This window comes from Clytia hemisphaerica, unplaced genomic scaffold (genome assembly GCF_902728285.1).
Source record: "Clytia hemisphaerica strain Z4C2 unplaced genomic scaffold, Clytia hemisphaerica genome assembly, whole genome shotgun sequence".
Lineage (NCBI taxonomy): Eukaryota > Metazoa > Cnidaria > Hydrozoa > Leptothecata > Clytiidae > Clytia > Clytia hemisphaerica.
The window spans coordinates 874,687-886,377 of NW_027103590.1; the positions used below are offsets into that span (position 1 = coordinate 874,687).

At 36.2% G+C, this 11,691-nt stretch overlaps 1 protein-coding gene and 1 long non-coding RNA gene across 2 annotated transcripts; one reads left to right on the forward strand and one right to left on the reverse strand.

Annotated features, from left to right (window-relative positions):
• Positions 1–514: 514 nt before the first annotated feature.
• Positions 515–1,993, forward strand: LOC136801552 (uncharacterized). Its single transcript, XR_010845870.1, has 3 exons — positions 515–715; positions 1,032–1,174; positions 1,590–1,993. It is a non-coding gene; the product is annotated as an uncharacterized lncRNA (long non-coding RNA).
• Positions 1,994–7,821: 5,828 nt separating this feature from the next.
• LOC136801553 (BET1 homolog) lies at positions 7,822–10,559 on the reverse strand. The gene is made up of 4 exons (XM_067058192.1): positions 10,486–10,559; positions 10,037–10,140; positions 9,361–9,417; positions 7,822–8,737 (listed from the first exon to the last, which is right to left on the reverse strand). The coding sequence occupies exons 1-4, from the start codon at positions 10,499–10,501 to the stop codon at positions 8,582–8,584; spliced, it is 333 nt and encodes a 110-aa protein (XP_066914293.1). The 5' UTR covers positions 10,502–10,559; the 3' UTR covers positions 7,822–8,581.
• Positions 10,560–11,691: the final 1,132 nt, after the last annotated feature.

The following is an 11,691-nucleotide window of genomic DNA, read 5'->3' on the forward strand; positions in this document are numbered from 1 at the left end:
TACCCCCGTCTTTTTTGTCATTCTATGAGTATTTACAAATTTTGTGTTCTGCTGTGCGAGTGTGGCTCAACGGATAGCGCGCTAGGTTTCTCATCAGAGATTCTTTCATTTGATGGGTTCGAATCCCGGTCGGGTCGATATTTGGAGAAAGTTTGAAATATAGAAAAGTTAGTAGAAATCAGCAGAAAACAAGTCTCAGAAAGTCAGAAAATAGAAAAGACTAGGATAGAATGGAAGATAGGAAGTAGAGAAAGTAGAAAAAATCCAGGAGAGTCGTTTACAATCTACACACGGACGGGAATTTCTACGGGAATTTCTTATCTTAAATTTATCATCAAACCAACCGATCAAGTGGATCAGATAGAGATGTATGCATATATCGTGTTTAACAATCCAAAGTTACTAGTCACTAACGCGCTTCGGGTGGGGAGTCCTAACTACGATAGAAAGTGCGATGTAAGAAAATGAAACGTCTCTGAAATGTCTGACTACATTAGCTAAATCCATATTATTATTTTTTATTTGACTTGCGTTTCGTTCCAGATGAAAATGAAAAGAGAGAAGTAAAAATAAAAACGAAGAGCATTAGAGAAACTGGACAACTTACGAAAATAATGAAGCATCGATCGATAGAGTCATCAAACACATGTTATATTCCTCGGTTACAAAAGATAGCATATTGAATCTAAAAGCAGAAAATTATCACACCCAGCAGGTGCGTATTTCTTTTTTCCTCAGAAGAGTCTAGCTCACCTTCACCCCTGTTTCACAGGTCAGGGTAGGTTAATAGAAAATTCGCCGGAAAAAAAACCCACTGTACATACCCCGTTGTTCCCCGTTGTTATACGCACATTATAAATGAACACTGTTTTGAATACCCCTGTCTCAAGTATCACTTGACCACTACCAATGCCCCGTGAAAAGCTAACTTTTCCAGTTTCGCAGTGATACTGGGTGTGATAGCTGAGCCGTTAAAAAGAGTAGAAAAATTAACCCGATCATTGTATACTTTTGTTTTCCCATTATTTCAGGTCGTACTGAACAATAGTAGATACTTGAAAGACGGGAGAAGATTATCAATAACGCTCTTGTTGACTCGGCACAATGGCGAGAGAAACGGATGATACACCCCTGTATCAGTGACCCGGTCAAGGATCCGTCCCGATGAAAACCGGTGAGAAAAATACAAAAAAAGACCTAACACAAACACGTTCACTGCCAAGCCACTTTAAGAATTTTGACCTCATTGAATTTCATCAAAAGTTTGACTTTCAGAGGCTCCGGTAGCCTTGGTTTTGCTTTAAGTGCCTACAAATCACCTACCGATCGACGCAGAATTTAAGGAAGACTCCAAAAATGCAAAAACGAAATACTACAACTAGGTCAACCCATCTCATCTATGCTGAAATCTAAATCGATTTTTGTGCTTCCCAATTAGTGTGCGTTACTTCTCACTGTAACTTCGGCAATTTATCTACTGACTTTTGAGTGACGGTCAATTCGAGTTTCAAGCTTAACAACAAAATCTACCGTACCACGGATCTGCTACAGTCATTTGATAGTAATTTTAATTTTCATTCTTTATTTAGCGTACCATCACCAATGTTACTGGTTGTTACCATTATGAGCTGTTTACAGAGAGCGTGCTGCTTGAGAGTCGTGAAGAGGAAAACAAGAACCACTTTTTTTATCAAATTTAACAATTCATAAAATGATATACGTTACGAAATATATACAACATTAAAAAAGTGGCCAAAAATAAAAAATGAGGCCATTGATCATTACAATCAAATTAATGAATAGACTGTAACTTCGTTGGTCTTTCTTTTCTTTCTATTGGCGTTTTTTTTTCATTCTCTCACTCACACGCCACTGTCTCAATGCCGCCCCGGTGAAGATTTTTTCCTTCAGTGTGGATAAAAATGAGGAGTAAAGTCATTTGGTTGTTTTAAAGTGGGTTAAAACTTCAGGTTATTTTTTGGCTAAATTTTCCAGTGGGCGGAGGCTGGCGGAGTGCTCCACCGGATCTCTGATACGAGGGTATTCTCCAGAGGGTTTCCAGATTCTCGCCCTCACCAATGGATGTGTATCAATATGATATTACGACGTTGGAAAATGTAACCTGGATAAATGATCGCAATTGTATTCCCATAAAAATGAAAACTGAAAAGAAAAAGAAGAAATAGCGAGGGAAGGATTGTTGTGATTCATCCAATCTAGACCGCTGGAGAACTAAAAATAAGCATAGAGTGGCAAGATCAGGATTCTGAAACATCGTTATCACAATGCCCGTATTCTAAGTTTCGTATTGTTCCGCATCAGAAAATCAAAATTATGGCCGCGTGGATAAATTCCTTCTCCCATCCCAGAGCACAAGAAGAACGCGTGTTTAAATTCCAAATCAAAATACAAAGACAATAAAAAAGGATTACCTGGTATATCTAATTGAATTTTGATCCGTCTTCTTATTACTGATTCTAAACAAAAAAAAAATGGTGTTAATTGATTTTAAAACCATTTCTAATTTTTCACCCAAGTGTAAATGCATAGAATTCCAAAAAAAAGCCAGTGTATTTCTACTGGGCTTTTTTTGCGCTACTTTCGATTTCGATCCGTTACAAATGCAAGAATTTGCCTGGCTGTCAAATTGCGTTTTGACTCAAAAAACTTTCCTGAACGGTAGGGGTTTATATTTTAGCAAAAAGTTATATATAAGCTTTTAATAAATCACAAAATTACAGTGAAACAACCTTCCTTTCGAAATGTAAAAATACGAATAATGTGGATGGCTTTCGTAGAACACGATAATAGAATAAATTCTCCAACACAATCAAATCTTCGAAACCATTTTTTTCCGATAATTGATAGCAAAATAGAATGGAAAATCGTCAACATCGTTAGTGGAGAATACTTTAGGCGTACAAACTTTAGGGAGATGAACCTTTCGCGAGGTAAAAAAATTGCGAAAGTTGCGACATTTATTTACTCCCGTGAATACGACAGAAAAAATCTTTTTCGTGAACTTTAACTTTCGCGAATGATCCTTTCGATAATGTTCAAAGATACTGAGTGACTTTCACAAAAAGGGCTAAAGTTCGTGAAAATCGTGAAAAGTTTCCACTCGCGAAAGTTTTTACGCCTTGTATGTAAGCAAGATTTGCCCTCTGTTAGGTACATGATATTTGACCAAAAGAGCGCTTCATTTGTTTGGAAAGAGGCGATCACACATGGTGTTATTGTTCGGGCTTTTCATTTGTCCACTAACAAAAAAGGATGTGAATCGAAAATTTCGATTCTCGAACCGATCGAATATAATCGAAACCAATCGAAGTGATTGACCGAATCAATCGAAGCCAATCGAAGCCAATCGAACCAAATCAATCTGAAAAAAGATGTAAATCTTCGATTGACTTCGATTGTTCGATCGATCACTTCGATTGGCTTCGATCGATTCGACCAATCACTTCGATTGGTTTCGATTATATTCGATTGGTTCGACAATCGAAATTTTCGATTGACATCCCCTGGTTAAGTCATATAGCGAAACCACTACGCGAAAAAAAAGCAAAATGTACCAAGCAGAAGGGGGAAGAAACTTCTCTGGCAGTGGAACATCAATACTTGACGTGAGAAAGGAAAAAAGGTTTTTTAATTAGCATCATATGACGCTAAGCATGGGAAAAATTGATATGTGAGTGACCCCTTAGGCAAAATTAGGCAAAATCATGCTGCTATTTTGAATAAAGTGACCTAACTTTCAAGCCTGATTGTGAAATGTGAAATCAAAATTAATCCTAGGGTGAAAAGTTTACTTTTGCATGGTTCTAAAAAATGCAAATAATTTCAAAACCCCATTCATCACCCTACAACCCTGCTCTAGATTTAAAGGCAAGCACTGTCAAATTTGACAGCAGAAAAGCTGCGAAATTTGACAATATTGCAGAGTCTGACTGACAACGCCATCCTAAAGTAAAGTTGCGGGTTTTTCCAGTCTGCCAGTCCTGCGATCAAATGCAATTTTCTGAGCTAAGAAGAGGAAAAAAGGCTGTGAAAGTCCAGCATAACCTGTTAATATAATAGAAAGACAAAAATAAAAACGTTATCACTCTTCGATCGATCCAGTCCAGTCTACAACAAAAGATGGCGAACGAGCAGCATGCGTTTGTTGTGATAAAAAAACTAATAGAATGTTTTGTGTAAGTAATACACGAAACTTATCACCCTGTTATTAGTGGCGGTGTTGTTTCCCTACGGCTCTCCGCCCCCGCTAAACGGAGTGGTTACTGCATGCAAGCAACGTCAGGTTATTTTTAGAAATGCCGTGGATATAACACCGTCCGCGAGGAATGGCTATTTCCACGTCAGGTTTTCCAAAGTGTCAAAAGGCTGACAGCTGTGCTGTGACTTCTAAACCTTTTAAACACTGTTACGCAAAAGTGAAAGGAGAATTAGGGCGGCCTCGTTTTCATGCCTAGAGCAGATCTTTGTAAAACTAAAAGCTCAAGTAATGTTAGGCTTCTGCTCATCCTCTAGCGAAAAAAGTTTCCCAAATCAGTAATCATTTTACTATAAATGTTCTCTCTTTTTTATGTTTTTCTCTAAAAACTCTAAAATAACGAGATTTGATTAAATCATAATGCTTTTCCAACATTACTTTAGTCTGATTCGCAGACCTAAATGAAGTATTAGGTCTGCGAATCAGACTAAAGTAATGTTGGAAAAGCATTATGATTTAATCAAATCTCGTTATTTTAGAGTTTTTAGAGAAAAACATAAAAACGAGAGAACATTTATAGTAAAATGATTACTGATTTGGGAACAAGCAAGGCCAAGCCGAGCCAAGCAAGGGTAGTAATCCCCCAGGATTTGGCAGTTTCATAATTTTTAGTGTCGTTAGCCCATATGTCAGCATATGTATCTATCAAAAGTTTAAAATGTTAACTAATATTCCTCGCAAATTTTCAAAACAAAAAAAATTGTTTAAAGTGCTGTAAGTTACTTTGTTGGGTGTAGTGTAGAATTTAACTTGGAGTTGTAACATTATTACATAGACTCTTTAGAACTCAACTTGGGATCTCAAAGCTAAAAAATGTTCCTTAGTAACGTAAGCAACGGATACACGGGGCCGATACTATACCGTCTCCTCAAATCAGTCAGGCTCCTAAAGAGTAAAGTATTTGCTGAGGGTCATTCGTATAGTACGTACGTACGTAAGAATTTAGCGAATTTTTGTTACCTCTCCCCTCCCCCCTCCTTTGTACGCAGAGTACAATTAGAAATGGCGTGATTTAAACATAATAAACGTACGCTCTTTCTAAGCTCCTGTCCCCCTTAATTGTAGGGGTCTATATTGATGGCCCCTGGATAGGAGGCAATATGTAGGTCCTTTTCAATCGGCGAGCCTGTGTGGTAAACATCAGGAATTCATTTTATGACTGGTAAGGTTCTTTGGAGGATTGAAATTGACTGAAAGCAGAGAGGCTACAAACATTGTCAAAATACACTGTCTACATACTGTCTACAATACAGGCCAAAAGTAAATGAAATTCTACGCTTTTTCTAGCTCCACTCCTTTTAACCCTCTGTGCAATTTTCCTGAGTCAAGTTGGACTGAAATGCAAGATCGTAGAGGGTGTAAAGGGGAGGGATTGTGAATTGGTACACAAATCTGAGAATTCTTTTGGCTAGGATGATAGAAAAACGTGTAAAGAAACCGTAGAAAATTCATTTCATTTTTTTCTAAGTAATATTTCGTTTTTGGTGTCTAATAAATTAGAAAGAAACAAAAAATAAAATCCCATTATTAATTAACAAGTTCCGAAAACCAATAACTATAACTTTAAAAAACCTAAATAAAACTCGTAACCGCTTTGTATATATACTAGTTTCACGATTTTTCGCTAGAAAAAACTCTTTAATATTACAGGATACATTCATGATTTCGTCAAAAAAGGTCCAGAGAAAGTTAGTTGCGAGAGACAGTTTCGAAGATAAGCTCGCTAAATTTGACGATGAAAATTCGAAAGCCAAGGCTTGTAACTTATATAGTGTAGCCAGAAAAGGTGGAACAGATAAAATCCTCCAAGATCATTGGAGATTAGATTAATTGAATTTACATATAGAGTGGCGTTGTTCAATCTTTAGATATTAAATTCCAAAGTTAATAAAATGGGTTTTGGAAAAAGAAAAATGTAAATTAGTTGCCAAAAATCAATATAGGTCATGAGGATTTTTAATTGTTCAATGTGAACTCTGTCCCGCTTTTTCCAGATACAGTGGAAATAAGAAGGTTTATTCGTCGTCGGAGCCAGGAGTGAGGGAGTCTTCCCTTCTATTTACGCCACACCTGAGGTCGAAATGCTGAGGTGGAGCGCCACACTTTTTCTTTTCTCAGCTCTCAGTACCTTACACCGCCTAGATCAGATTACCAATTCTAAGCTACTCATTCGCTGAGTTGGTGGCGACCAGAGATCGAACCCTGGGACTGTAAGGCGACTGAGCTCCCCGGCCGACACACAGGAAAAAAATTTCGATTTCCAAGGTCGGAAATTCAATATTTTTGGGTTGGAAATTTTGGTTTTATAATTGAAGGTTGGAAATTTGAGCGATTACCTTAAGCTGATTTGTAAAACGTAAATTACCCATAGGTTTTGTAGAATAAACCAATGCCCTTGAAAAATCAAGTGAAAAAAAACCAATGTAGAAATGACAATTTTCCAAGGCGGGTTGGAAAACATGATTTTTTGGGTGGGAAACTTGTGTTTCTCCAAACAGTTTGGAAGACGTTAAAAATCCATGTGGAAATTAGATTTTTGTACCATTTTCTGCGCATGTCCTTTGAGAAAACCACAAGCGATTTTTCGCGCAGAACTGTTTTGATGTATAGCTAACCTAGATATTAGGCTACAATGTGAGCAGTCAAGCTGTAAGTTTCCGTCAGGTCAGGGGGGGGGGGGGGTCATGCAGTTATTATATAAACACTATGACAATTACTACCGTGGTGGTATATAAACCAAAATTTGGGAAAACAGTTACTCCACCAGTGGACTAACTGCAACATGGGTGGTGCCTAAGCCCAAAATTGTCGATTTTGGTAGGATATGGTGTACTAAGTGAGCACATTTTTCAATTTTTCACTTAAAATTTTAGGTTTTTAAAAATTCCGGAAGCAAAAAAATTCAAAACATTTTTTTTAAAAATCAAAAAAAAAATCACAAAATTTTTTCTTCAATCAAGGCATGAAAGATATTTAACTCTTGAACGGTCGTTAATAAGACGTACCCAGTAAAATGGTATCAAAAATGAGGAATTCAGTGAAAAAATTGCATTTTTGGGGGTGGTATACACCAATTTTGAGGGTAAAATCAGTTAGTACACTATGGAATAACTGCAACGGTGGTGGTGTCTGTAGAAAATGTCCAAAATTGCAGTTACTCCACATAGTGTCAAGGAGTAACTGCAAGACCCCCCCCCCCTGCTGAGCTGTGTGAGTGATCTAAGATCAACCAAGTATCTGTGCGAACAATAACGAGAGATTGACCGGGAGCCATCGAGCCTAGGCTAGCGAGTGACTGTTCACAAAAACAAAAACCTTGTTTAAGATCCCTTTTTCCACATCTCTGTCATCACTTTTTGGATTTTGGCTTTTGTCAACCTGGATTTTTGAAAATTCCACCTTTTTTAGCTTGGATTTTGTTTTTTTTCAACCTGTATTTTTAAAAATTCCAAGCCATGGAAAATGCAAAATTTCCATCCTTGGAGAGTGTCCCAAGTTTCCAGGTTGGATTTTCCATTGGATTTTATCTATTTTCCAACTAAGAAATCTTGAAATTTCCAACCTTGGAAATCGAAATTTTTTTCCTGTGACAACTGGATACCGCTTATAATCTTAATAAAAAAATATAACAGTCCATCGTTAATAAACCTATCGTTTTTAAGTAACAGATTAATATCCTTTTAATAAACATTTATTGTTTTCCCTTCATTGAGGAATCAAAATACCCGCGTAATCATAGGTCAATAATTTAATAATTTGGTCCAAGGTAGCTTTCGTAAAATCATCACATCCATTTGTCCATTTTTCCTTTTGCCGCATTCCAACCTCCAAATAACTACGATTCACTTACTTATATGAAGGTAAAACAAATCTCTGCTGTTGGTTCATGGCTCAAGTCTTCAGATCAATAAATCCATTTATAAAAAAAGTTTCATGGATGGCTGTGATATAAATCATTCAACAAAAACCGTGGTTAAGCCAAAGCAAGACGGACTGACTTGCTTTATTTGTAACGTAGAGAAGAGTTTTCTACCAGACCATCAATATCCATATCAGCTGCTCTATTGGAATCACCATTGAGGTTTTTCAGCTTTTGCTAAAGTCATAATCCGCCATTATAAAATCATATATCCAAATTAATAGAGGTGATTGATAAGCCAGATCGAGTGTTTGCTTCCATAATGGCGTCGGAAGTAAATCAAAATGAAAAACCTTTATATTGGAATCAAGTACTCTACTGAAACTCCGAATCCATATATCGAAATCGGGTCCATTATCGGAATCACTACATCGGAATCGGGTTCACTATCGGAATCGGACGATGAACCATGTGACAAACAGGACAACAAAACAGAAGAGGATGACATACATCAAGTTCTTATGATAACCTTTTTTCGTCAGTGCTTTTAATCGTCCCATTGTTCCTTGTAAGAACGATCCAACGCCGTCAAACTCCTCATCCTGCGTGAAGAAAAAGAGAAAAAAAATCCCGTTAGAGATGCTCAGTTATAGAGTTTTGTAAACCATGATTGGAGAAAGTCTATACCCGATTGAACCGCCTTTATGGGTGCTATCAAATGGTGCATAGGTCACGGCGCCCCAAGGTCCCTACTGGAGGTATCCAGTCAGAAATAAGCGTGACATAACGTTCCCCTCATTCTGGAATGGCCGTTAAGAAAGTTTTACTACCACGTCACTTTGTATAAACCTTGAATTTTCTCTCAATCTCAGTCAAACAATATGTCTTTTGATTGACTACCCAACAGCGATGTAACGCATTGAGAGCGCTAGATATACTTTTTTTTTGCACACTTATGATGTAGCACCGTTGAACGTGAGGTAAAGCTTTAACACTGCAGTGACTTCGTTGCGGGTACCACTTTTACTTCCAGATTCAAAGAAGTCATTGTTTACACATAGAAGTTTGCTTCCATAATTGAGGAAGTTGCGGGAGCAATAAGCCTAGAAGCCTGAGAAGAAGTCTCAACTCAACCCCTCAGTCAGGATTTCATGATATTAATTTTCTTTATTTTATCTGTTACATCGTTATATATAGTGACAAATGTGAGAAGGAGATAACATACCATCTCATTTAGCATTTTGTTTTGATGTCTCACTTCATTCCCAATGTCAATGGATAACTAAAAACAAAACAAAAGGTAATGAAAACTTGAAAGAACATGAAACAATATTCGTTTACACACACTAGATAGGCTAACTTCACACAGATTTCCCGTGGAAGGATATCCAGTTTTGAAGTCGACTAGTCCACCAACTTGTTTTCTAATTTACCATAGAGATCTAACGTTCGAATCTCAAAACATTCAAATTCCATAGGTCGTAGAACAGAAAACAAAATAGAGGACTAGTCAGCTCAGAAGCTGGACTCACTTTCCTTATTTCGTTTTAGGTTAAGTTAAGTAGTTAAAAATCAGTCATAATACACAATGACAGGATGATCAAACAGTCTGTTGCTACCAAGTAAAAGTTTAGAAGTTGAAAAAAAAAACCTTGTGCCTTGTTGACTTTCCTAGCAAAGCTTTCGTAAGGGCGAAAATGCAGAAAAAAGGTCTTCCTCCCTCACAAATGTTAATTTGTTTCAAGGGTAAATGTAATAAATTTTTTCCCTCACAATTTTGAGTTCCTTGAAAAATGGTTTTGATACAAATGCAGTAAAGACTTTTTCGACTTTTGAGTTCCGTGACTTTTTTCCACAGAGGTTTCATTAGTGTAAATGCAATAAAAAACCTTTCCACTCACACTTTTGAGTTCTTTGACTTTTCCGAAGAGATTTTCAGTCATATTGTCATTTTCTTCCTCGACCATTTGATAATTGTTTTGATAACCTGAGGGTTGGCCATAACCTGAACAACCAAAAGAAGCACTTCCAAATGAAACAAAGTGCGTAATTTTCAAATTCTAACAAGAGCACTACTAAATCTTTTGTTATATTTACTCTGCATTTGTCAATTAATTCTTTTCATTTTCTCAAATACAAAAATACGAATAAAACAACACGAAAGCTGCCTCTCCTAGGCCTATTTTTCGATGTGTTTCGAGTGTATATATGTTTTACTTTAGAAATAAGAACACATCATTAGAATAAAAGCAATGAAAGTTCATGTCATGTGGTCTCCTAAAAGATAAGAACATGTATTCTGAAAGGTTACTTCTGCATCTGCCAAAAATAAAATAAAAAGAAGACTTACCCCCTGCTCTTCTCATTTCTTCTTCTGAATTATTTTTTTGTTGAATATTTTTTGTTCTTTTATTTTTTCTAAATTTAGAATTTTAAGTTTAAAATCAATAAACCAATAAAGTTTTTAGTGTCAAAAAAATTACTTCATTTCAAAATAAATTATCCCAAGAGGGATAAAATTTTTTTTCCGGTGTTCAAGATTACTATAGCTATAGGAATTGAAAATACTGGATCAGAATTTTCATTTTGGGGTAAATCACTGGTTCTGCTAAGAGTTCAGAATGGCCTCAAGATGTCTAAAATCACGGAAAAATGCCAAATTCAATTTCTCTTGATGCAAAACCAATGAAAAAAGTGAAAAAATCATCAGATTTCTGCCTCAAAAGATTTACAGTGGGAAATTCGAAGTAACCGCTGATGGCATTCAAAAATTGTGTGAGGTTTTCAAAAACAGCAAAAAAAAAAAAGAAATTTGAATATCCTTTTTAAAAATAACTCTTTTCAAACGAATCTTCACAATATTGGTTCTAAAGGTGATATAAGTAGGTTGAAATTTTTTTTTTTTGTAAAATGGGCCAAAATTGCAGCACTTAAATCAAGAAAAACACTATGTTGATAAAACAGCAGCCACAAATTTGTTCAATGAGTAAAAATCATTTTTTTCAGATGAAACTCGTAGCAAAAGGGTTTATCCACAAAATATCAAAAATGGAACCAAAATTATTGGGTCATTGGGCTAGAATTGCGGCTCAAAGTTGACGATTTTTTTCATATATGCTTTGATTGAAGCCTTATTTTAAGCCCATTGAAAACCCTGCAGCCACAAAATAAACCCTAAGTATCTTTATAAGACCTTAAACTACCAGTTTCAAGAAAAATGGTTAAAAATATTGAAGTCTTAAAGCACAGGACAGCACATAAGCCAACCCTAAAAATGCCAACTAATACTTATATGTAACAGCTCAGAAGGTTATATGTACAAAAAATGGTATTTGCAGCCACAAAATGTACACTTTTTTTAAAAATAACACTGTATTGTGTCAGATTGTGTTTGTTTTGCATTAGGCTTTGCAAATATTCATGTATCGAAAACAAAACCCAACCTGGAATGTGTAAATTGATAAATTAGTGATTGAAGCCACATTTTAAGCCCATTGAAAACCCTGCAGCCACAAATTAAACCCATAAGTTTCTTTATTAGACCTTAAACTACCAA

Excerpts from the sequence above, each read along its gene's own strand:
- LOC136801553 (XM_067058192.1), bottom strand. Across the intron at positions 9,418-10,036 it reads AAGTCAAAGAACTCAAAAGT|TTATCCATTGACATTGGGAA; the intron begins GTGAGTGGAAAG and ends TTTTGTTTTTAG. Across the intron at positions 8,738-9,360 it reads ACAAAATGCTAAATGAGATG|GATGAGGAGTTTGACGGCGT; the intron begins GTATGTTATCTC and ends TTCTTCACGCAG.